At 35.2% G+C, this 27598-nt stretch overlaps 1 protein-coding gene and 1 long non-coding RNA gene across 21 annotated transcripts in view; both read left to right on the top strand.

The window, feature by feature from the left end:
• The first annotated feature begins 1103 nt into the window (after nt 1–1103).
• On the top strand, nt 1104–2951 carry LOC116805858. Its single transcript, XR_004365433.2, has 3 exons — nt 1104–1187; nt 1264–2059; nt 2755–2951. It is a non-coding gene; the product is annotated as an uncharacterized LOC116805858 (long non-coding RNA).
• Nucleotides 2952–4183: 1232 nt separating this feature from the next.
• Nucleotides 4184–27598, top strand: part of LOC6557201 (glutamate-gated chloride channel) — a 46208-nt gene continuing 22793 nt past the window's right edge. For 3 of the 20 annotated variants that reach the window (XM_043215807.1, XM_043215805.1, XM_043215817.1), the window contains exons 1-10: nt 5396–5648; nt 14692–15537; nt 15669–15689; nt 16746–16834; nt 17702–17776; nt 17986–18050; nt 18107–18327; nt 24779–24861; nt 26796–26933; nt 27360–27512. In XM_043215807.1, coding sequence (XP_043071742.1) covers nt 5545–5648; nt 14692–15537; nt 15669–15689; nt 16746–16834; nt 17702–17776; nt 17986–18050; nt 18107–18327; nt 24779–24861; nt 26796–26933; nt 27360–27512 — 1795 coding nt within the window. In that variant the 5' untranslated portion in view covers nt 5396–5544. Of the gene's footprint in view, nt 4637–5395; nt 5649–14691; nt 15538–15668; nt 15690–16745; nt 16835–17701; nt 17777–17985; nt 18051–18106; nt 18328–24778; nt 24862–26795; nt 26934–27359; nt 27513–27598 lie in introns of those variants that run through there. The other 17 variants (XM_043215815.1, XM_032743395.2, XM_032743393.2 and 14 more) reach the window with 12 other exon arrangements.

Raw genomic sequence — 27598 nt, 5'->3', positions numbered from 1 at the left:
AAGGGTTTCGAAAGAGTTACGTTCGTAGGCACATAAGGACAGACGCACAGACAGCATACATAGACAAAAATAAAACAACAACAAAATTTATGGAATCAATTGAATTATTAAAATTATTAATGTTAATTTTTTTAAATCTAAATACCTTTCGAAATTTGTGATAGGTTTTAAGCTGCCAATTTATATTTAATTTATATTAAATATATTAACTTTAGTAAACAAACATGAAGGATCCGAGAAAATAAAATTGAAAATTTATAGCGTTTAAAAAAATTGGAATAATTATAGTGGATTATAGGAATTTCTCATATCTCGCATTCAGAGACTCATGGTTGGGTGGGTATAGAGGAAAAGGATCGATCACCAGCTCAGGTCCCGGTAAATTTAGTAGACAGTCACGTAGAAATCAGAAACTTCCCCTTTAATAGTAGTAACTACTTTCGATATTATTATTTGTGCCTTTCGAAGTTTAGCACTTCCTATTTGGTTCAACAGGGATTCTAAAATAGTTAAATGAAATTCTATAATAAATAAAAAACTAATTATGTAATAGAGTCATAGGACACGGCAACCCCACCCCATTCTCCCGAAAGATCTAGGGAATCAACGGGTCCCAACCTCCGCTGTTATCCAGTGGCTCTCTTGTATGTTGTATTTTCACAAAGATCATATTTTAAGGTATACCCTACAGTAGACAGTTTGTTCCATTACAAGCGCCACTAGTCGAGTCGCTATAGCCATGTCAGTCTATGTTCTTTTTTGTGTATAAAAAGATTCCTCAACCTTAAGGTTAAAACTTACACACATATACAGACATATACACACATAAACACATATCCATTTTTTCCGCAGGCAGTAGTCGGATCGGACACAATATTATGTAATTGCCATAGAAACCATCGAAATAAAAGTTTATTTTGTTCACCAGTCGTGAAACAGAAAACAGAAACTGTATGAAAAACGATGAGACGACGTTCAATTTTCAACTGTGTGCTCTGATGAGCAGGCCTAATTTTTTTTTAAATTTATTTAATTTTATTGTAAATTGTTAAACCTAAATACGCATAGTTTTTATCTAATGCAGCTTCTTGTAAAGCTACCTCGTTGTATTCCAGGCTCTTGACTAAAATTTAGTTAATCTGGGGAGTCCCCAACTTTGTACCAAAAACAAGCTAAATTAAATAGACGTATGTATATTATATGTACTTATATAATTCAATAGGCTCTATGATTAAATTTATTGATTGTCTTGATTGCGGACAGGCGTCGGCCCCAGGAGTTGTTCAGCAGACAGAAGTCCCAGCTAATCATGTCTGTATCCATCAGCGAGCATTGCATCTTCTGCCATTAAGATGAAATGGGGTTGCATCGACGATGACCGATATCGGACCGTACATCACGATGGCATAAGCCAAGGAGTTTTCATTTCAACATGTGCGAGTTGGAAACAGCGTTGCCCAAGGCGTGCATCATACGATTCCTCTGGTTCTTGACAGGCGAAACGACACCCTTCGCATGCCAGTCAATCTCGGCCGGAATTCCAAGAATATGCTGCGAAGGCTCAATGACTTCACTGTATGTTGAAGTTGATTAGCATAATTGCTTGGAATCCGTTTAGCAGCAGGTCAGTGAATTGATTCACTGCCACCTCGAGGGCCTCCTCGGCAGCAGCGTAGGCTGCATTGTGCTAGTGTTGCTCTTGAATATCTGCTTACGTAGCTGATCCTCGCTGCTATCTGCGTAACCCTTCTCGAACTCAACCTTGAAGGAATCGAACTCTGCATCAAGCACATCCTGGTAGCTGATGGCTACCATGCAACCAACGATGGAAACCAGCACGGAAATTGCAATTACCACTTTCATGTTCAACGTTGATCCGTTTGATTTATATGATTTGGATTTGTCCTGCAAAAATTTAAAAGTGCAAATGAGGCATATGTTACGTTCACCTCCGCCCACAAATGCCGCCGCCACTAAAAATTTGAAATGGATATATCATCTGCAGCTCTTAAGTTAGTGCCTGCACCCATAAACGCCAAAGTCGATATTTTTTGAAAGTGTAAGTCAATAAATCCACACATCTCCCACAATTTGAAACTTGGAAGGTAACTTGCTGGAAACTCCAAATCGATATATGTACATGTTAAATCGATAAAACCATATATCTCACATAATTTTAAAGCTGAATTACCAAATTTGAAAGAAAATCCGAAAACAAATTTTGGATAACGTCCATTCCCGCCTTTAAAAACGATAAAAGCCCACAATTTAAGAGATTTACCAAATTCTATAATTATTTTTTTCATCCTTGTTCTGTGGCACCTGTTATTAAATGATATGACTTATTGGTATCACAGTATTTCGTAGTCGATTACGCCCAACTACGACGTTCTCTCTCGTTATAATTATGAAGTATATGATATTGTGTCTGCATGCGTTGTCATATGCTCTTAGACAGTCACACACCGACTTGATCTTTGGACGCACCGAACTTACTCGCCCGAGCTGGATAACCAAAATTAATATAGGCACGTCAACAATAAAAGTCATATTTACTCAAAGCGATATACTTGATGGTGTACATTGATACAACCATATGTTCCGCGCAACTCGAAAGCTAAAGTCATCAAATTTGAAATTGTAGCTACACTAGTATAACCGGTATATAGGCGTTACCAACTGCGAAATACTCTGATACCAAAAATTAATATCATCTGTGTCTTTATCTAATTGTAATTATCGATTTTTTCCCAGCTTCAAGGCTCCAGCTTTAAGGGTGTCGAAAAAAGCTGTCATCATACGGACGGACAGTCGGACATTGCACAAAACCAGAGTATAGTGGTGGCTTCGGTATCAAAGCATAACAACTACTACACAATGTATATTTTTAACAACTCATAAAGCGAGCATATATTTCTTCAATTAGAGATTGAGCTACCAAATTTTTAAAACACTTTAATGATTATTCAATAATCGAAGCACATTCATCTACGCCCGCCCCTCTCCAGTGCCTATAAAAACTTCTTCTACTTGTGATCAGTTGGTATAACACAGGTATCAAAGACTATACCGCTCTCTATTGTATAATTGAATCAATTGAAACTTCTTATTTACTTATTTATAATCTACATAGTGTATTTTACTAAGGTCATAAATATCCTATCTGGAAGTTGGTTTGCAATTGATTGTTGATATCGAAGCACTGCAGAATACACCACACTCTCGCGAATCGATCAAATGAAATAAACTTGGTCGCGGAGTATGCAAGAATTTAAATTGCATATAAACAAGGATCTTGGAGATCCTCATTTTCATACAGACAAAAATGGATTTATCGAGTCAGATGTTGATCCTGGTAAAGAATATATGTACATTATAATGTCGGAGGTGCTTCCTCCTGCCTGTCACTTAATTTTGCTCAAAACTTTTAACCTATTTTTAATGCATTCAGGGTATAACAAATAAAGACAATTTTTTGTAAATGTAGCTTGATAATTGAAAACGTATAAGTGAAGTATTTATATTCGTCGACTCTAATAAATATTATAATCTACCTTTCAAATTTGGTAAGTCTATCTAGCTCTAGTTCTGCTTGTGAAAAATATAATTAAAATAAAATTAATATAATATCACAATCTAATTTCCAAGTTTAATGATTCTAGCTTTAAAATTCTAGGAAATATGTATGTGGTTCGTACCATTTAAACGTATCTATGTTATCGATTTCCCAACCGAGGAACTTTTGCAGATGGTGGTTGCTGTAGCGTAACTTCGTGAAACCCTTGAGTTAGCCGTGCCAAGAGGTTTAGCGGGGGGAACTTTCGTATGACAATAACATTTCGCTGCTCTGTTCACCTTTTTTAGTGATTTTACGTTTTGGAAAATTATGAACAAGGTACTATTAAGTTAGCTGTCATATTTACAATTAGTCGAAAGATTAGTTGTTGTTAAATAAACTTTTATATTAGTATATATATATGTAGTAAACACATATGTTTATTATGGGTATAATCATTTTGTAAATTGCCATGCTTGGCAAGGAATGTAAATATATCGTTCTTTCCTAAATTCTTAATTTAAACTAATCACTAATTTTTCTTATATTTGTTCCTTTGCAATGTGGTCTTGGTGCAAATTACGTCATTTTGCGCCACATGTCAATGTAACACAAAAACCAAATATTGGGGATGTAGCTTGTGAATCAATCAGCTGTTTCCAATACGCAGAGAGCGAAGGTAAGAGAGAAATTAAAGAGAATGCATACATTTAAATGCAATCAAGTGGCAAGCTTTTCATACAAAGCTAACCGGAGGACTTGCTCAGAGCTTTAGTACGAAAAAAGTTATAAAAAGCATATCCGAAAAGCATGGGCGCAACAAAATCAGCAGTCTCCGGTTCTCTCTTGTATTTGTGAACCGAAAGAAAACTGTGCCACCTACATGAGAAACTTGGACATCAACGCTCAGTTCGGGTCGTGTTTGCAATACAACAGCACTGCGAAAACGGATAAAAAGTTCACATTTTCATACCAGCGAAAAGGGCAAAGTATAGGCGGAGTAATTTCGACAATACCTCTCTCTACATGGAAAACGCTCTAAGAGAGTTTATTCTAAGGAAAACAACAAAATACAACACGGTAGTCAAAGAACAACAATATATTTCATACACATTACTGAGCCTTAAAAAAAAGTTATTGACAAAAAAAATATAAAAAGCATACTTTCTTTCCTATTTGTGTTTGTATTTATAACTTTCTCTTTTTAACTTAGGTTAGTTAATTTATTGTTGCGTTCGGGTACTTTGTGAGTGTTCGTACATTAAGTGAGTTATGTAAAGCGTGTTTTGGTGTGGTGCACTGGGTGAGAATCTGAAGTAACGAAAACATCTACAATGATGTGTGTGCACTAGGCAACAACACAAATGCGATAAAAATAATAGAAGTCAATTATTAACTATAATAAAATGTTTAAAGTGAAAATTTTAAAGTGAAATAATAAAAAAAGTTATTTCTATATTATAATACAGCAGATTATACGTAAAACAAACAAGCACTTAATAAATTGGATAATTAATTAAAAATATAAAACATAGTGCCAAGAATTTGCCTTTGTCTAGCATTTTATTACATTTTTAATGTCACAAATCAACAAAAATTATGCCAACTTTGACCTGAATTTTATATACATACATATGCTCCTGAAACTCTAAAATTTGGGAGTTAGTTTCAAGTATTTCATGACTGGGAAAATATTTTGGTTCTTCTATCAATGTCAGAAATATTTACTTACCGTTCAAATTTCTATTAAACAAATGTTTATAAAAACGGAAACAAACAACCCTCGTGCGAATCAATTGCACTATTTTTATTTATAGTGCACATTTCTTTCAATATTAGTGTCAAGGTGCAGTCTATGCACAGAAAAATAGAGACCTAGCAAAGACGAACAACAACTATAACGACGCAAATACAACAACGATATTTGCAGCAAAAACAAATTGCAAAGATTTTGGTCGCCACCAAAGCGAGACAAAGTTTTCAGGCGAATGTTGCGAACTCAACGACAAAAGCAAAACCAAATACTTAATACGAGGCGAACCAAACGGCATCAGTCAAAACTAGTATCAATAAATAACAGCAAAAGGAACAAGTAAGACGACTCTAGTTGAGAGAGCCAGAGTAGAAATATTCCTGTCACAACCTCCGAATAAGTATTATGTACATTTGTACTAATTTGCTGGCTCTTTACATCTCCCATATACATTTACATAACTTTATTATATCCAATTTACTCAGGATATAGGGTATAAAAAGATAAAAATACAAAAGACGGCGTGTACAAGTGTCGTCTTTGTGTTATTATTAATATACATATGCTAATTAATTCATATTTCCATGTCTGTCCATTTTTGTTCTCTGGAAATATCAAAATAATTTGATATTAAGACAGAAAACACATCATTTTCGCTGGAAATTCCAAAATTATTTGGTTTTAATACAAAAAACACATCATTAGCTTTCTAAATCTTAATTCTAAATTTGTAGATACTGATTTGATGACTAGAGAAACCCTGAATCTTAAAAGTATCTCTGTCTAGCTTTCAAATTAAACTAAGTTTATAAATAAATGAATTATTTTCATCAATATTACTTTAAGATATTTAGCACAATGAGCTAAGTATGCTTCAAGTGGGTCGGTTGAGGGGAGGGGTAAGGGGCTATCCTCTCTTGCACCAACCACCACAACCGCCATAACCTATTTATTTCATATTTCTTATAGATAATTTGACCTTATACTAACTCATATGTAAAATACCCCTTCATATAACCTATTAGAGGGTATACACTAAAAAACAGCAACTAAGCGAGGGTATGCAAGGTCCAAGTCTCAACTTACTGACGACCCACTTTGCTTAAATTACGAGCTGCACGCAAAAGCACCGAACTGAAAACCACACACGTTGGTTTAGAGACCTAACCAAGCGTCAGTCAGTCAGTCAACTCATTCTCTCAGTATTTGTCTGATGGACAGCCTTATGAGTCAGCGCTATGTCGCACATTGCGTGCCGAGCTGGGTGGAGCCAACCCAGAAATAAATATAAAATGATGAGAACGGGGTGTTGAGAGTGCACGCGAGCGAGACGTGTTGCATATTTTCGGGCTTCTTGTTTGAAGGCAGACAAGAATGCGTTGCATTCCTATTTATCTACCATTAGTAAGAAAATGTCTCTAATAACAGTGTAACACCAGCTGAGAACTGATCGAAGAGTCTTCTTGCTGCAGTGGAAATGGAAAAAATATTGTCTACCTTTATAAATTTGGTTACTGGTCTGGGAGTTGTTTACTAATATTATACGTATGCAGGTTGCCAGTTATCCTCATCTTCTTGTTATGGAGTACAACAACGAAATAACGGTAATCTTATCCCTTACTCAGACACACAAGCATTAACAAAATTTGTTTTGAGCAGATAGTTAAACAACGCGAGAGCCAAAATGCGGTCAATTATGGTACGTCATAGTATGGGACAGTCGCCAAAAATGTACTCACAAATCACAATGTCCTATATAACACAGTTTCAGAATTAAAGCGACAAAATTTATGGGGTAGATTAAATAAATTGTTCTACACTATTACAGCTAGAGACTTGAAACTTGAAATACATATTCATCTGTACCCGGCTCAAACAAAGTGTTATAATTTCGCTTCAACGATAAATCAATAAAATCACATATTTCCAACAGTGTTAAAGCTTGAGTTACCAAAATTGAAACAATGGAAGCTTTTGGAGTCTTAGGCACCGCAATAAATCGATATATTCGAAAGTTTTTAAGCCAGAGTCACGATATCTTAAAAGTTTATTACCGGTAAAGATCGAATTTCAAGGTAGATTACTAGGGACATCCACCAAAGATTGCAAGGCAATTTCGTTGGTACACCCACCCCATCCACAACAGCCTGTATCTACCACAGTTTTAAAACTAGAGTGTGTCTTATCAACGGTTTAATTATAATTATACGACAACGCATATCCTTATGATTAGAGGAATTGAAGATGATAGTCGGAGCCTTGGTGATGAAAACTGCGGATCATTGTTATTCCTATCACTTAAATTATTGACTGCTTCAATTGTGGAAAGACTATTAGTACAGATAGCGGAAAGACCGTTTTTTTATGTTTTTGGTTTTTTGTTTAATATCCGTCATGCTGCCCGTCCGCGTGAGCCACCCTTCATTCATTACAGAAAAAAAAACATAGAGCACAACGTAAATAGTGACTCTTAGGAACGCAGATATCCTTTAGCAACAATCTTTTATTTTTAAAATTAAATACAGATTGTTACGAAAGTACTTACATCCAATCATTGGGTCAATACTTTTAACCTGTGGTCCCTTATTGCCTACTAGTTTTTAATTTAGTTTTCTCTTGATTCCTTAATTTTTTGTTCTGTAGACTTCAAGCCTATTGCAAATAAAGATTTTTATTATCTGAAACTGAAGGTATGAGAGTATTTTGGTTTTATACAATGTTGTCTGTCCGTCTTTATGCACTCAACATAAAGTTACAGACTTCAAACTTGGAATAATATTCGTCTATCCCTGTAACAGATAAAGGGTTTCAATTTTTGGAGAACTACATTACGGACGGAAAAACCAATCAAATCCGCTATTGCAAGCAATAAAAACCACAAGCTAGAGTCCCAAAACTAAGTTGGTGTCTTGTTGGCGGCATCATCATAAACTATCAGTCCTGACTACGCCTACCTCTGCTACCCTCAGACCACATCGGAAATGTCTTTATCTCCACTATTTGTGACCTAGACTCACCAAATTTGTAAGTAAATTACCAATAACCACTTTCATCAGTCAAAAAATATACATAACGATCAATTTAAAGCTAAAGTCACACAACTTGTAACGTAGATTGGCGACATCCTCCAAATATCAATATATGTCCAAACCACTACCACCTTGCATATGCAGATATCTTCAACAATAGTTAAGTTAGAAACCCGAAATGATCAAGATATATTCCCAGTATCTCGCTTTATAGATCAATAAAACCATAAACAACCTTCAAAATGTGGAAAAAAGTTTCCGGGCCAAGCTAACTTCCGCCCCTAAAATCCCAAAAGCCAAGATTACAAGGAATCTCGAATATTGGTAATATTTTCATGCCCATCCCGCCCTAAATATGGCTAGCGAATATATATAAACTGCCTCCCTCTATATCACCTACAGATAAAGGGTCTTTACCACCTGTTGTCAGCTACTTTGGTAAAATATTAGATTGTGCTCGAATACAACGTTTTAAATTTTTGTAGAGTTTAGTTTCAGTGTATTCTGTTTAGTTTAGTCGAGAGCGGAAAGGTCCATCTCCTACTTTTTTCCACTTTTTCAGATATTAAGTGTTTGCCTGATGACCTAACCTCTACGAGCATGGAACTTATTTGCAATGCAATCACCAAATTATGGAGAGGGACTATTAACAAAATCTGCTATTATATATTTAAATGAATGTGAAAAGCAAATTGATGTAATATTTATGAGGGGCAAGACTGTGTCGCGCTTCAATTTGTTAAAATATGTTTACTTTTACAATATTTGAAACCAGCGACTGCTCGACTTCGCGTTAGCTTTCAGTTTTTAATTTGAGAAACAAAAAGTGCTTCTCTACTCACAAATGCAAGCACGTTAATTTTCCAAACGTACTTGTCGAGTTAAGGATAAAAAAAAAACACAAGCAACACTGTTTTAAAAACAATAAGATTAAGATTAGGTGCATGATACAGCAATATAAACGGTCACGATATTAAAATATTACCTTATTTTACACATAGATTTCAAATTTGTATCCTTAAAAATATATGATTGGCGATTTAAATTTATATGATACAAGCGCAAAATAAAACCAAAAATGGAAAACTCAAACGTTGGAAATGACAAGTGAAGAAATTTGTTCGAACCTGGAACCAATGCTGACTAGCTCGTCTATGAGAAAGCGCTTGCCCCATCTAGTTTTGACAATTAATGCATTAAACAAATATATTTCTAATAGCAACTGTTGTTTTTGGTATATGGTAGCTATGGCTATAAAATTGTATGAAATGCAGATTTTCGAGTTTTTTTTTTTTTTGGAGGCGAGGAACGCCTTTTCTAAGAAATGTTAATATATATCTTTAGATGAGTTTCTGGTAATCTACGTTGAAAGTTTGGAAGGACTTTGGAATATATATATTTTTTTTGTGGGGGGTGAATATAGCTCAAAAACCTTGGAAGATATCTTCAATTAATTTTTTTTGGGACGAAGTAGCTGGAACGGAGGTGATGGCAAGGAATTTTATATGCGGATATTTGAAAGACGTTACCAGCTATTTACCATCTAACTTTAAAATTGTGGGAGAAATGTGATTTTACCGATTTGTAATTCTCGATCTTGTCGGTTTCTTAACTTCTCCGCAACCCACTTAAATTTCTACAACTTGTCTGACAGAGCACAGGGCGCAGAGTTTTGCTTTTTATATCTCGAATCTCAGGCAGGCCGAACAGGCTGATAAAATTGATAAAATTAATGATTATTACTTATTCGCAAATCAGCTATACAATTTGGAAAGTAAATTGCCGATAAGAAACCACTAAGAAACGATAAAAATGTTCACACCCACACCTGCTTCCTTAATCGAGCTTAGCTTGCTGGTAACTTTCTTCAAATATCAGCATATTCATTTTTAGAACACGCACGCACCTGTCGCCTTAGGAGGTCAGTCCCAAATAATCTGAAACGAGCATAACTTCCACAATTGAAAGCTAGAAAGAAAGCTATTTTTAATGCTACCGGTAACTCTCTTCAAAAATCGATGAAATAATTTTGGATGGGCACGCCCACTCCACCTCCCAAGACCGATATACCTGATGTTGGAATTTAATGAGGCCAAATATATCACACAATTTTAATGCTATGTGAACGAATAAGTTATGGCAATGTCTTCCGCAATGACATGAGCGTCATCTCCTTATAAAGTCCAGTACTTTAATTTCGCTCACGTTCCATAAAAGTGGCGACAGGACGTGTCTCAACTGATGTGCCTGGTGATAATCAATCGATTAGCCTGTTGGTATTTAGATTTGAACGATATTGGTAGTCAAAAGGAATAATTGTTCTACAGGAGACCAAGGAGCCATTATATTGTCCTTAAACCAAAAGACGAAGAACTTATGAGTCTAAAATACTTTAAGGTGGTATGTGAAGTCGTTTCTGAAGAACATTTTAGTGTTTAGTTAGGTTGCCACTGAAGCAGCTTATGGCTTGGTTGCAGAAATGCAGGAGTTGATCCAGAAAGATTCCCTCTATTTCTGGGAAGTTTAAGTTTTTAAACTTCTAATAGCCCATTTTAATACCGTAAGCCATTGAAATGGGTAAAAAGGGTATATTGCTTATATGCACAACTGACTTTTTTAAATCGGATTAAAAACACTCAAGTTATAGTCAAAATCGTATTCTTATATTGACCGCACCACTATCAGCAGGCGCAAGCTTTTTCTATATGCATAAACATGCGGACGCATATGTGAGAAGGGGATGGCATGATAATCGACGCAAATATAATTAAGATTGTGTGTGTATTCTACGTTATCTTCGATTGCGTGTACGTATGTCTGAATGTAAATACACGCGTTTGTCGCACATCATTGATTTCAGTTTTATTTACTCTTCAATAGCTGTGCCGGCATTAAGAAGCAATAAAACTAATAATTATTTAATAGCTCGGTTCAGAGTATATCTTAGTCGAGCTCAAGCGAGTACAGCATTCTTATTTGTTTTAAATTACTATCGGTAAGCAAATGTGATGTGGGGACACCTCTCATGCTGAGAGGCGACGAGATGATGCCGGTCCCGATCAGTCTGGTAAGTGTGCACTTAGTAGAAGTCTGAAAGATGCTTCGCTGAACGTTTGTTTGATTGGGCTCCTTTAAATAGCCGTAGTCTTAGAAATTTATTTTCTTCCAGGAACGATGCCTCTGCAGAGCTTGCGATATTAGCGCAATAAGAGTGGCACGAGACTCAGCGCAGCACCTTATTGTACCTTGCACCTTGTGATAACATTGTAGTTTTGTATGTATATGTGCAATCCAAGCTTTTTGCTTTATTCAGCAGAGTTCTGGTATTTTTTTTAATCTTCACAAGTTCTTGAGTAATTCGAATTGATATATAATATACATTGAAATATTATTGATCAACAGAACGGGCTTGTTAAAAAATTAGTTTGCTGCCTTAGATTTTTTCATCAGTGGCTGTGCCTGCTATAAGAAATGAGAGCACTTGCAGTCCAGCTTACATTTGAGTGGGCAAAAGGAAAATTAATTAATTATAAAGGGAAATTTGCCAATAAAACTATAATAAATTATCAGCTGGGTTTAGTCGTAGTGGTCGTAGTCGAGCGCTCTCCTTACTCATTTCTTCGTACGGGGGACTCTGGTAGAATAAATATCATGTCTTCAATGAATTTATTCCAGTTAATTCTACGCGTGTTCCTTCACTTAACCGGGCCTGTTTTTGAAGAAATGTTTTTTTAATACTCGCCAAGACCCGATTCTGTTTTGTAACTAACATGAGGTCAAGCACCACCTTGTAATTTTTAATAAGGAATCTCGGTCAACTGCTTTTATGACAGATATCAGCTGAAACTGATAGGTTTTCGAGTCACATCATGACCCATGTAAGCTGGTCCTCGCCTAAAAGAGCCATTTTTGCACTCCAAGCTAATCGCTATGCCGTCTTCATTGATGAAAATGGTAAAACGGATAAGATTTAGATGTTTACGTGCGGCGATGAAGGTCTGCCGTTTACTTGTTATTTCAGGCGCATATAACCTATAAAGAAGTATTCCATTTCCAGATAACCTGTTTTCGCAGCACCTATCCCGGTCTCTTTTCTTGGAGACGTATAGCTCCAAATTATTATTATTTTTCATTGCGTGCTTGGAGCATACCGAGAATAAGCTTCTCCACCGGCTTCATATTAAGTTGTGCTCGAGGAATTTTATCCCATAATTTTGTACAAATCCGCATTTCGTGCATCCTATCAAAAGATAGTTTTAACACTTTACTGGTTCCAGCGTGTAAAAGTCTTTTTACCATAAGTTTTTTAATGTCAATATTAAGCAGTATTAATGGTTATTGTTGCTGCACCTCGCGATCTGACTATTGGGGTTAAATATATAAACTGTAAATAACATATGCCCACCATTATCTTATCTACAGCAAAGGTAACGATGGCACTTGTAAGGCGACAGCGTAGATACTTACTTTAAGGGTTTTTACATTTAGAGTGACCCAGTCCAGACTCAAGTACCAAGACTTGAATATTTACAATTCCTCATGAGCCCGCTTCGCATAAGTCCACTGTAACGGTAACGGACGGTATCTAGAGCGTTTCATGTTTATAGTGCAAACTATCATACTACGCATACATGAGTTCCATCAACTAGATCATTCTTAGCTAATTTGCTTTTTCTACTGGAGAACTGGGAATTCATATAGGAAAACATTTTTCATAAAGCTTTGCTGATATATATACACAGCTAAATAAATGTTTCACTTGTTTTTGACTTTACTATTATAATTTTCATTACCATTTGAAGTGAATGTGTTAAACATGAAAAGTCGCTAACAGTTTTAAGTATACAAATGACAGGTGCTTCAATTAAAGCAAATTGGTTTTGATTACTGTTATTTTTCAACAAGTCTTCGTTGTCTATGGCACTTTAAGCTCAGGTGGCTTAAACTTAAACAGCTTAACGTGTCTGGCTAGTTTTCCTATTACCGAAAGTGCAGTTTACTGTTTATTCTGCATGTAATTTAAATAGACTTGCACTTGTATTTTATGGACTTAGTTGCGCTGTTGCGATATTTAATTAATCTTTGGCTTTAAACTGCAGCCGAGTGAGCGCGAAGTGGAACATGCACGTTGTAATATGTGAAGTTTAAAGTGAAAAGCTAATTTTTTACTTTTGATTAATACCAGCTGATTGACTATTACCGCTTATTTAAAATTAAAACAAGTGTGTCGTGCTTAATATTCGGATTCTAATGGAAGCAAAAATACTCATGTGGCTGAGAATTTTTTATATCGATCTGTACAGGTAATCTAGCCATCATATTTGCAGAATCTAATTTTAAGATTCTGGAAGATGTGTTTTTTTTTTAAGTTTTAAATTATTTATATTATCGATTTCCTGTCTTGAGTCATTTTTAGCAATAAAGTTCCTCTCTGCAATGTTATTGTTGTTTTGTCATAAAATAGTTTCAATGCAAGGGGAGCCACTGCCCCTGTTACATATCGTAAAAATATGAAAAACTTACAGTTCTTGTTCAATTTTACATTTCATAAAGTTGCATCAGATTATTTATCCGAATGCATTAATTATATGTGATAATTCTAAATATTTTTAAAAGTTTAAGAGGTCTAGTTCTAGTATTGACTTGTCTATATATTCTATAATCAAGTCAAACTCTTCTCTTCTACACTCTGAATGCTATGAGAATTATCTTTGTTGTTACAAATGACATTTACCTGCGATGTTGTCACAGCGAACTCAAGTGAAATTATGACCTGCTGTCACTGCTCGACACACTGACTCCTGACAAAATTTTCGACCCAGCCTGGGTCGCCTGGGCCCAGAGGCTCAGAAAAAACCTGATGCACGTTTTACTCAGGTCGAATACCTCGAAATCAGTTCACGATATTTCCGGTGTACCATTGATCCTTTCTTCTTGCCAATTTTAATAATGACATCCAGTCAATCTTATTATATTCACGTATTCATATGTACTAAGACACGTCGACTTAGCTATAATTTTCTGTCCGTCTTTCAAGTTCATTTCCTTTTATCGATACCTTTCCCAACGTATTTTTATATTAAACAAACTAATATCAGCATGTACATTGAACAAATAATTATCAGCTAACCTACATGTATTTAAAAAGTGGGTTCAGGGTATATATTTATCGGGCTGTCTTGACTAGATCATTCTAACTTATTTCTCATAAAATAGTATTAAACATACTACATTTGCCATAGTGAAATTAGACATTAAGTTACATCGGTAAAATATTTTTCAGTTTTTGTTTAATTCCTTTTGCAAACATATATATACATATATTTGTGGCATACATTTCACTTTACTTGCAGTATTCGTAACATGGGCTGCGTCTTTGAAGCATCCAGAGAGCAGCCCAATCAGTGCATAAAACAACAAACGCAAAATCAGTGCTCTCTCATCACAACATCAAAAACAGTAAAAGACAACAGGGTAGAGGAAATAAAAGTCGAGGATAACTACCAACAAAATCATAAACCTCAAACAGCAACAGCAACCCGCAAAAATATAAAAGCGACAACTCAAGTGCTTTTTGTGGTACCACAGCAACAACAGTTAAGTCAAGAAGTATATGACAACAAAGATGCCTTGGCTGCTCACAATATTTGGCCATCGACGAAGCCAAACGCTTTGCATATAAATTGCTGGAATTGCAATAGCCGCAACCTAAAGATTAACAAAGATGAGCAGCAGTGCCGTCGACAGCACTTATGTCAGTTTCGCACTACCAGATTCAGCAGCAGAAACCACTACATTGCTACATGGACGTCTCTGGCTGGCATATCCTGTCTACGCCTACACAAAATGCTGTTGGAAGCGCGAGATGCCCTAGCGACGCCACTAGACGAACCATCCGAAGAGCAGCGGAAACTGGAGGAGGATAAAGATGAGGATAAGCCATTTGAAGATCTGCACTGGCATCGGCACAATGTTACCAGCACTTTTGTACCCGCCACAATGTCAGCAGCTATTTTATCCAGTCTGACCGCCACCTTAGCTATTGCATGTCAGTATTTGGCTCAGCATTATAAGGCGCATAGTCAGTCTTTCAGCTTCTATGCTGCCTCTAGTATAATCCTGATGTTATGCTATCTGACCACTACATCCACTGCCGCTGCCACGCAGTCGGAGACGGCTGCCCTAGACAAACATCCCATGTAAGTACAATTCGTATAGGTTCTACTACCACTCATTGTATTGTGTGTATTAAATCTGTAAATGTACCTAAAATTTGTTTACGTCTGTAACCAATTTCGTCGAAATTTATATTCTTTTAAAATTTTTACAGTCACGGTATCGATTGGTCGAAGTAAGTTTTTGCACCCACACCAAAACGTAAACAAATCATATCTAACGAATTTTGTGTTGGTTTTAATTTAGTTTTATTTTTCAAAGGGAAATGATTATATTGGTTTAGTGGTATGTCTTTCTGGCTGTCAGTCAGTTATCCAGTCCGTCTGTTTGTTTTAAAGCAAGAGACTCCGCATTTGGTAAATACATATATTGTTGCATATTCTGGGCTTAAAGTTTATTATATGTTTCACACCTAGGGCCACAAAACTTGTTTTTTTCACCGGAAAATCTGACCCAATGCAGATAACTTATCAGTTCCGCCCTCGGGCAGTTTTTTAAGCAGTTTTTAAAATGAGAGCAAAATATCGACTTGCCAAATGATTCCCACTGAAACGAAAATGCATAAGTTAATGTTAAGTAAAGTTATCCAACAGTAGACTGGCTGAAATTTGTCCAATCCCTTACATATATACATATATATCGTTCTACATCCTATACATCTTCCACAATTTTGAGCTATGGTCAACAAATTTGGAAGGTGGATTACTAGCAACCAGAATTTGAAAATTTATATCTGCCACAGAGTTGTATACAAACTTAAGCAAACAACTTCTGTGATCAAGAATATATACTCTATATGTAGATTTTTACTCCTTCTGCCGGTTTGCTCAATTTCGTTATACTTTTACCTATTTTCATTGGGTATAGTGAATCATTTTTTCCATTCACGTTACGTATACACTCTCAACAACACTGATAATGATTCATAATTGTGTTATAAGTGGCACATATTGCCTGCTTTATACATGTATAAAAAGTTATCATCAATTTTAGAAAGCGCTCCAGATAAAAAGGCACACTGCAAAACCTTTATAGTTATTCCCGAATAAACTTTCCAAAATGAGTTCTTACAATTTTGCTTGCTTTTCAGTTCTTTAATCTAAAGCTTATTGTGAAACCCAAAAATTGCAACCCAACAAATTGTTCTTCAATTTTAACACAGATATAAATTAGATCTGCCTTAACTGCTAATAATAACAGTACAATTTTGATCAAAACTCTTTACACACAGATTCGACGAATCCAGTTCAGATAAGGAGATTTTAGATTTATTACTTGAGAAGAAGCGCTATGATAAACGATTACTGCCACCTGTTAATGGTAAGGAAGATAACAGCTTTTCTTTAAATTGTCTCACCATATATAACAATACACAACACCAATAAAGACCATGCATTGCAGCAAGCTTTGGCTGTTATTACTCTACTTATAAATAATTAATTAATCCTGTACTTAAATAGCTAAAAATCTATTAATTGGACAACCCGAAAAGTTACTATAAGAACGGGAATTTGCTTCTGATTTAAGCAATTCATAAACGGATGTTTATTAGTAATAATGTAAAATGTTGTAGTTATTTTGGTTTTAGGCTTTTGTAAAGGCGAAAAGTGCGGGCCATTTGCTTGCGATAATAAAAAACTAGTGAGTAAGAGATGCAAGTCACGACTAAAAAAAAAAACAACTAATAATAAGTGCAGCCGTTTCAAACTAGCTGACATATAGCTACAATTGATTGCATCAAGCGCTATGCAGTAGCCGTAATGGAAATGATCAGCAAGCGTGGTATTATAACCTATAGCTAGAACTATAACCTACAAATTTTGTGACTAGCTTAAGACCTGTAAAATATATGAACATTCCCGATTTTTCAGTCTTTGAATAAGCCTATCTACCCTCCACATTTGCTTTATTGATTTTCACATATCAATTGTGGCGCATACTTCTCTCCTTCAAAACTTCTACCTTCGGAATTAAAGCATCTAAATTTCTAGGTCAGAGTAAGCAAGATTCGTCAGAGTAAACTGACTATAATTCACAGCACAGACAATGAGTTGCGACTGTACTTCTCCTTCTTATCTAGTTTAGCTAACTATTCAAAATCTTGATAAGATTATTATTCACTTGATCACACTAGAAAAAAAAAATGTTGAGTGTGTAATTATTTTAGCCTGTTTGTAAATTTTACAGATGAAGACTTTTGCTGTGGCTTACAATCGCCTGACATGGCCTCAAATCAAAATGCCAGGAGACCACATAATCGCGGTTGGTGAAATGTCCTAAACAAATCACAAGCACTAGTATATATTTTCTCTTCTTACACATTTTTTTTATATTAGCACTATTTTAATTATTTTTGAGTTCTTTTCTATAATATGCCTATTGAACTATGAGTTTCATATATTTCTATCTATAAGCAGAGACATTATACAGTTAAAATACTACCTATATTGAAACTATAAATCGATTTATAGGAACACTGACGGTTAATGTTAATGTGTTGCTTTTGAGCTTAGCATCACCCGATGAGAGCAGCTTGGTAAGAAGTTTACGAGAACTAATATTATTCATTATTAACGTATAATTTTATTGCAGAAATATGAAGTTGAATTTCTATTGAATCAGCAATGGAACGATCCTCGCCTTCAATATGGCAATAAGTCCCACTATGATTTCCTAAACGCTTTGCATCATCATGACAGTATCTGGACGCCCGACACTTACTTCATTATGCATGGCGATTTCAAGGATCCCATCATACCAATGCATTTCGCTCTAAGAATATTTCGCAACGGGACCATTACGTACGCAATGAGGTGTGTTTCTCACTAATTTGATTATACATTAATTATACATTGCACATATTTACTGTCCATTTTGTACTGTAGCAGCATACTCATGTTAACTGGTCTGTTAATCAGCTTTACTTATCCTATATATAAAAAATTTTTTTTTTCTTCTTTCCTGCGGAAATTTGCCATCTATTTTTTCCTGAGTGAATTTTTAGAAGTTAGCTACTTTCTCGTGAAAACTTAATTAACCAAAAGTTGCCTTTCTAATAGCTTGCTACACTTGTTTATGTTAAAGCATTACATTTAAATATAACTAATAGCTCCACCACTTTGTACTTATCATGCGATAATCAAACTGAATTCAGATTCCAATAAAATCAATTTATATGGACCGATAGCTTCAATGTATTTATCGAGAAATGCTTTGTGTCTATTTGGTCCTAGACCTTTATATCCTCCGTTTTAAGAGAAGATCATCTAAGTTCAGCCTTATGCCCTCTGATAAGTCAAATAGAAAGGTATGTCACAGACGCAGATTTCAGAGAACAACCAAATATATGAGAAACAGTCTCCTGCTTCTTTTTACGCGACAGCTTCCACAAGAAAATGCATTAACTGGGATAGGAAGTCTTGCGATGTGCAAGGCTACAAGCGAAAATAAAGTGACAGATCGGACACCTGCTTACGGACTATGTATTTTTTTATGCGTGTTTGGTGTTTGGTGACCTATCTTTCGTCTCTAGGTGAAAACGTGAACTTTAAGCTTGTATCTGCCAATGGAAAAATATATTGAATTAGATTATCCCGTAAAAATCATTTGTGAAAGCACCTTCTGTCCCGGAATTGTTCCATATTTTTAAGATAAAGTATCTGCGCACAGGAAAGGAAATATCTCGATTCATTTTATTATACCCTGTACTCAACACAAATTAAAAAAAAAAAATGAGAAAGACATATAAAACTGGTGTGTTCAAATTACCAAATTACCATGAATCCATTGAAATTAGTTTAAAGAAAAAATTAGTTGAAAAAAATTATAATGAAGTTATACCGAAGGAAAGAAGCATCTGCGTCTTGATAAAATATATATTTTTTTTTTCTCAGGACCAACGGCCGAGTTGATCAAACCATTTCCACCTGTGTGTCAGTCTGATTAAAGAAAATGTCCTCTGTATACTACGCGCATATCAAGTTCAGCAGCAGATTCAGCTGCTGCTTGTGACTGAAATATAATCTTATTAAGTTGGGCAAAGGGTATATATAAATGTGTTTGGTCATGATTTGTGTTTAAGCTGCTTTTGCATTATTTACAGTAGGTCTAATTGTGAACGCTAGTATCTTAAATTATCTACGATTTTGTTTATAATACCTGGCACACTTTTGCTGCTGTAAATCCGTCTTGACTCAATGTTCTAAAACTATATTTTCTTCGGAGAACTTGACTTAATATGGTCACAAAGGGTGCCGCATACGTGTTATCGCACATATTCTCAATGAGAGTTCTGTTAAACTATCATATCATTGCAAGATTAAACATCCTCTCCCGTAATGAAATGCTGCAACGTTTGATTGGATTCCTTGGGTTTAATCATTTTGTAGGTATATAAATCGCAGAGTAATCGGGCAATAATGTCCGTCAAATCAACATCGGTGGCAGAAAACGAGACACTTACACTTACCTTTGCCTCGGTCTGGTGGCGTTCAGTGTCGGCGGATGATGGCATATAACTCGAGCCTAAGGTGCATTTGCTTAATTTTATTAATTGACATTTATAAGGGCTCATGAATGTGCAATTGGGATCCTCGTTGAAATGGCATGCCTTACCACGCATAACAATTGTATTGTTTTCCTCTATGTCATTAATTTTCTTATTAGACGTCTTAAATTTGACCATTGGCTGGCTGGAATGTCATTTTCCAGCGTTCGCGCATCCATGGATATAAACAGCTTATAGTCCTTATAAGCCAAATTACGATGATAAGTAACAATCAGCAGCTATTTCATCTGCACAAGATCGTGATTAGGAGAAAGGCACTGTTACCGATATGTGGGAGTTCACGTCACTTGCCACCAACCTAAACAAGTTTAGTATCGAAAACTCCTCATCCAGTGCCGTTGATGACGTCGCCTCCACTAAAGACTCCTTGTGACTCCTGTCTGTTCCTGTTCGGTTGACATGCTTAATTTTTATTTATTTATTTCAATTCATATATTATATAAAATTTATATAAATAATATTATAAAATATTAATATGCGTTTATACATACACGTGAATATATATAATCATCCAATTTGCTTCTTATTTTACACTCTGCGATCCATGAAACTTATAAAATTAACATTTATTATATTTGAGGATGATGGAGGTTCTACTTTACATTACATTACACTTCTTCTCGAGACAAAGGGTCCGCTTCCACTTTCTTACCATTGTAAGATTAAACACTCGATTTAGCACGGTCTCGAAAAAAAAAACAACAAGCATTTATACATGTAAATAAGTCTATTTTGACGATATATATATGTATTTTAATTAATAATCAAGTAGATTTTTTCAAGAAAAACTACGACATTACAAAGCGTATATGTGCCATTAAATAAGATATACAACAATGAAAGGAGAGTTATAAGAGCATAGAGCAGCATTACATGAGAGTTTTAAGAGTTATATTAGAGAGCTTTCTAAGAGACTTCTAACAGTATTAATGCGAGTTCTAAAAGCAGAGAAAAGATAGAGTTATAAGTGCTTTATGAGTGGGTTACAAAGGCGTTATTACATAATAGCATTATAAGGGAGTTATAATAGCATTTTTGGGAAGGCTTAAGAGCTTTATAAAAAAGTTCCGAGAATATTTGAAACTTATGGCAAGCACATGCAAGCGCCTCTCAATACACAGCTACGAACTTTTTCAGCAAAATCACAATCTTGACAACAAAAAAATGTATGTGGATTTCGAACTGCTTATGCGGAGTGCTGTGTGTGTGTGTCCTAAAATGCACAACCAAATTAACACTCCTGCCACAGATATTTCAACCAATTAAACTAAACCAGTGGAAACATTTCAATTGGATGTAGTCGACTACAAAATAGTTTTATACCGGTGCAATATATTGATAAATAGATGCCAATCCTAAAGGGAGGCATGAATTTTTATGGGAATCTCACCATGCAACGGGCTTATTGGTTATTACTTTCTTTTAGCAACTCAACTCGTGTTGAAAATTAAAACTCTTTGTTGAAGAATATATTTATTCAATTCTATTCACAAGTTATAATCTCGAAGGGCTTTACAATCTCAGCTTAGGACTAATACTCTTAAGCAAGAGCTTTTTGTTATACTTATTGTATACCTATATTTAAAAGCACCAAACTACTCTCCAAATTGGGTGGCTATAATCTTCCAATTCCCGGAGATTCATTTTCACTTGGAGGCTTATCGATAGATAATCGATTTGACAGCTTCATTGGTATTGGATCTGTGAATGCGCTTTATATCTACCGAACCAACCAATTAGATTCCAGTGCCGCCTTGTATGGAGAGTCCCAAAAAAATTTCACTTCAAGTTAATTCATTTTATCCAATAAGAAATTTAGAAAATAAAAACTTCTTTTATTTTTTTTTTTATTTTTTTTTTTTATATATTTATTTATAATAATTTACTTTTTATTATATGTAAAGGCATTCGTTATGGGTTAATAAAAAAGTAATAAAAAAGGATATTCCAACTCCCGAATAAGTTCGCATATTGCTGGCTAGTAAAACAGTATTCTTCTTGGAGTTTTGTATAAGAGTGTTGTTCGTGTATGTGATATCACTAAGCAGACAATATTGTATTGTAATGGACGAGTAAAGCTAAGTTCTTTTAAAAATTATTTAATTATTATTAATTATTTCTTGGAATGGTTTTCTTGCTTCATTTTCTTTTTAAAGCACTGTTCAATTTTTAATTACAAAAAGTTTTAATAATGCAATGAATTAAAAGCGATCGCCAAGTTGATATAGCTCATCTATATATATAACATTTTTAAATAGATATAACATTTTTAAATAGAGCTACATACAAAAATATAGGTTACGACACTTATGTCAAATTGGATCAGCTTGCGGGGAAAAATGTATACAATGAAATATTAAATAATATATAATTATGCATTATAGTTGTGTGTATGTGACTGGTATGTATGTTTTCGCGAGGATTTTTATCTTTCTACAATTTTTGTAATTTTTATAATAATTTCACTAAAAAATGAACAAAATAATCAGGAAGAAAAGTTTCGCGAGTTGGAGATGTAGCGCAGCTTCTTATCATCGACGATTGACTGAAGCGGTAAGCGGCCAGAAGCTCTAGCTCCGCTTAAGAACTTTAAACGGCAAAGTCAATTCTTAACAAACGAGACTGCAGACTTGAATCCAATGACCATGAAGACCAATGAGCCTCCAAGCGAGCCATCCCCGAAAAATCCATCAAGAAAACGGATGCACCTTGTTTTTGGTGAAACGAATCAGTATCGGCTGGTGACCGGATACTCCTGGGTTGTAGTAGACTTGATGACGGGCGCTGTGGTAAACGTGATGGTGCTCGATATACATACATACAGTGTCTCACAGTTCTTCAGGGACAGTGTCTAGCAAAAAATTTAAAGTGCTATAAGGCTTAAACAAAAAACAAACGAAAAATATTTAAATGCCAATTTGTTTCCTGTTATATCGCGTTTGAAATGGAAACTTTAGTTTTTATTAAAATATTAATTAATTAACTAAAATTAGTCAAAAACTGAAAACATAGCCAAAATACATGTCAACGCTTTTTCGGGACAGTCTTAATAACTTCCCTTAACCTATTATTCATCGAAGATACCAGCTTCCGGGTAGTTTCTGGACTGATTTTGCTCCACTCATCCAGCAGATCATTTTTGAGATCGGATCTGTGATTCCGGAAGTTATTTTCCAGCAGAACCCACAAATTTTAAATAACATTTAAATTTGGAGACTGGGCCGGTGGAATTATCATGTGGGGACTTATGCTTTGTTGTTGTCCTGGTTGTGGTCCTGGTAGAACCGGAAAGTACGTCGGATTCCTAGCTTCTCGGCACTTTGGAGTAAATTTGCCTTTAATATATTGAGGTACACATTCTTGTCCATTGTTGTTTCAATAAACACCAAATTTACGACGACCTCCGAGATAGATGCCCATACCATGATACTTCCTCCGCCGTTCTTGACTGTTGCCTTTAGGATATTGGGATTCAGCTCAGTATTGGACTGTCGCAACACGTAATTCCGTCCATCTGAGCCAAAAATGTTGAATTTGGGATAATCTTCAAAAATGAATGTGTTCCAGAACTCCAAATCCTTGTCCAAGTGGGTTTTGATGAATGTCAATCTAGTTCCTTTATTTTTTGCGCTTATAAAGGGCTTCTTCCGTGGTACTTGGGCATTAAAGTCATGGTTGCGCAGAACCCGGCGCACAGTTGCCACACTGCACTTTTTCCCCATTTCATCCTCCACCTGTGGAGTCAGTTTTGGAGCCGATAGCTTGGGATTTTCCCTTATTTTCCTGATGATCCTCCGCTCTTCCTGTTCGGTGAAAATCGTGTTTGGTGCCATTCTGCCCTTGTTCTCTTTCCGAATTTCGTTCACGAAGCGACGAATGATGTTAAATACAGTTGATTTGCTTAGATTTACCATTTCTGCTATTTAGCGATGTGAATATCCGATCTTGAAGTGTTCCAGGATGAGATTCCGTTGTTCAATGGTGGTCCGTTTGTCCATAGTCCTTTTTGGCTGGTTGCACCCGAGATGCAAAATATAACTAAACTGAGTACGAAGGATTGGTCTATCTATACCGAAAATAATCAACATGACGTAAAAAATCCTGGTTTTATGGCACACAGGTGTCCATAACGCCCATGGTCCAAATAATATGTGACCATGAATTAAGGTACTTTTTTACATAACCCGGCCTAGCCAATTTATTGGGATCATATATTCATTATGGTGGTTAATATATGTACCCACCATCGGTCTTTGGAATTTTTGAAAAATATTGTATAATTAGTTTATGGCAGGCTATTAAAATTGTTGCTAGGCACTGTCCCTGATGAGCTGTGAGACACACTTTATAAATAGCAATAAAACAGCTACCTATCGTGAAGATTGTGCTGCTAACTTTTGTAGGTCAGCAAAGAGACTGATCATTACTGATGGCTGGTGAGGTCTTATAGTCGCAGATTATAATAAGAACAGCCTTGTTGGTCGGTATTGGAATATAGTTGAAATAATGTATTAGAGCATAATCGGTAATAAACGCATTCGAAGCTCCGCAATAAGAATTATTGCACTGCAAAAGCGACAATTTTGTTCACAAGCTGGTTTGATAAGAACTAATAAATCTCTTGCAATAACTACATAAACGCGACCAATACTTACAGATTCCGTTTCTTAATTATTATATTTCTCTTATTATTGTAGGCGTCACTTGATTCTGTCGTGCCAGGGAAGTCTTCACATATTTCCATTTGATGATCCAAAGTGCTCGTTCTCAATGGAAAGCAGTAAGTACACAATAGATCTTATCTATTTAAAATTGCTCGAGTCAAAAGTGTCAAAAGTCTGTTTACTTATAATCTGTTTAATTTTTACTTTAGTCTAACTTGACAGTATTAAGTTGTAAGGGGCAATAAGACAATTTGCTTCTTGCACACATGCAATTTATTTGATTAGTTTTTTACAATACCTTAATTACCAAGAAACAATACCTGTTTAAAGAATACTCTGTACCCGGCTGTAAAATATATTAAATAAATAAAAGTTCGACTTTTACTGGAAAAATATTTATTTTTTTCAAATTCTTTGTATACTTAATGTATATATACAAGCAGGTAAATGGAAGTGCTCTAATTATACCCTCAATCCATTGAAAAATGGTTAAAAAGAGTCTCTCTGGCCTCATAAAGCATATATAATCTTATATATTGCGCGCAGATAACAGCCTCTGGCTCAATAATATCGATACATTTCCATTTCCGATAGCTATTAAAGCCACAGTTTAAAAGGCAGCCTTTGATCACGATTGGGTAAGAAACACCAATGTAGTAGGCCCAAATCTATTTTCATACTTCTATCAGCAGACGCAAGCATTTTCTGTATACACAAGTTGGCTAGCGCATGTGTGAGAAAGAGAAGGCGGGGTAATCGACTCTAGCGTCAATATGTCTTTGTTTTTGTATTCTACAACGCCCATTAGCTGCTTATGAATATACCTGCCGGTACATACATACATGTATGTATTATGGGTTTGTGTTGTAGTTTTTTTTCTCTTCAGGTATAGGCACCTGTCATAAGAAATGAGTGCACTTGTAGTCCTTCTTAGTCCTGCTTTTTAAAGGGAAATTTACCAATAACACTTCAATATACCTAACAGCTGGGTTCAGGGTATATCGTAGTCTATCGATCTCTCGACTACAGCATTTTTACTTGTGTTCTTTATGAGGCAGGTACAGACTATCCCATTCACACCCAAAACCGAAGAAAAAACAAATACCTTAGGATTATCCAATATTAAATATCCCTTCGGACACATCTACTAACATAAAATTTAATTATAAAAAAAAATAAAAAAAAAAACTCCAACAACTCCTTTTCAATACCAATTTTATGATATATTAGTCCGATGGTGATAAATTGTTTGCCAAATGATCATTATATCTATCTTAACTAGTGAGCTTGGTTTGCATATCTAGGAAGTAGTAAGATAACTTATTCTTCTGCCGATTGTGCGACATATGTACAGCCTGCAGCAAGAATGGGGATAAGTTTCAAGGTGCGCAAGATATCTTGTAAGGAACCATTTGCATAAAAACTTAATTAGAATTAAAAATTAATATATCCTCACAACGTCCACACCAGAAAGAAACGGTAAGGAAGTGCAGCAATAACAGTTTTGGTGTCTGTTTTGATCTTCGCTAAAGATGTTGGACAACGACAGCACATTTGATTTAACCTCTGGTTGAAATCTACAAGGTCTACATGGATATATAATCTTCTGTATGCCTAAAATAACTGTTCTTTCTTGATCGAAATATTTTCGATATAATTTTATTAAGGTAGCTATGCGATATTGTGGTCCGATCCGGTCAGCTCCCACCAACGTACTGCCTTCAGCAAACCAAAGGATTTATAACAATGTTCACCAAGATTGCATTAAAAAAGTGGTCCTTTCTCACATATAAGAATAAAAAATCGAATGGACGGACAGGGCTATATCGACTCGGCTGCTGTTCAAGAGTTACTTTATAAAATCTGAGATACCTCCAAATCTGTAATGATTATTTTAATGATTCACATATGAAGAGCATCTGAGTGAAGCGGAAACGATAATTGTATTTATTTTCTCACTGTTTTTTTCTCTCTCTCTCTCTCTCTCTATATATATATATATATATATATATATATATATACTTACTTCCTCTTCTATGCTTACTTCAAGTTTCCTATGAGGAAGCCCAAATAAAATATGTTTGGAAGAATGACGAAGATACATTACGCAAGAGTCCATCTTTGACCACGCTAAATGCATATTTGATAAAAAATCAAACCACGGCCTGTGATCAAAACAGTTGGCGAGGTAAGTTCTCAATCACTTAATACGCAAACGTATTGATCTCTTGCGTGTATATTGTATAAGTATTTGATTTTATATGTTTCTATTTAGGCGTGTATTTCTTATAAGTAATTTATTAGCTATTCGGGCTATCAACCAAATTTGCAGCTACATATTTATTTTTTTTAGAATCTTATAAATGAAGACTACCATTTTTTATTTGCTTAAGAATATTTCAGTTTGTAGTATGGAGCGTAGTAATTTGCTTATTTAAATAAATAAATATATTTACATATTACCAACAAATACATTTCTGCATATCTAATGGTCTAATTTTTGTCTACCCCTAACCAAAATATACATTAAATGTTACGACAACAACTACTTGGCCAACTCCTACTTTCTACAAAAACCAACAATAAAATCCCATAAACAAAATCGAATCCATAGGGAACTACAGCTGTCTTAGGGTCGATTTAATCTTTACAAGAGATCGTGCATTCTATTTCACCACCGTTTTTATACCTGGCATTATATTGGTGACGTCATCTTTTATAACATTCTGGCTAGAATGGAATGCCGTGCCTGCTAGATCAATGATAGGTAACAAAAACTAAATAAAAATACCACCAATATAAAAAAATAAAATACTTAATAAATAAAACTACCATTAACAAAAAACCCATTAC

The sequence above is a fragment of the Drosophila grimshawi genome, unplaced genomic scaffold (genome assembly GCF_018153295.1).
Source record: "Drosophila grimshawi isolate 15287-2541.00 unplaced genomic scaffold, ASM1815329v1 contig_78, whole genome shotgun sequence".
Taxonomy (NCBI): domain Eukaryota; kingdom Metazoa; phylum Arthropoda; class Insecta; order Diptera; family Drosophilidae; genus Drosophila; species Drosophila grimshawi.
This window is presented reverse-complemented; position numbering and strand designations above follow the sequence as displayed.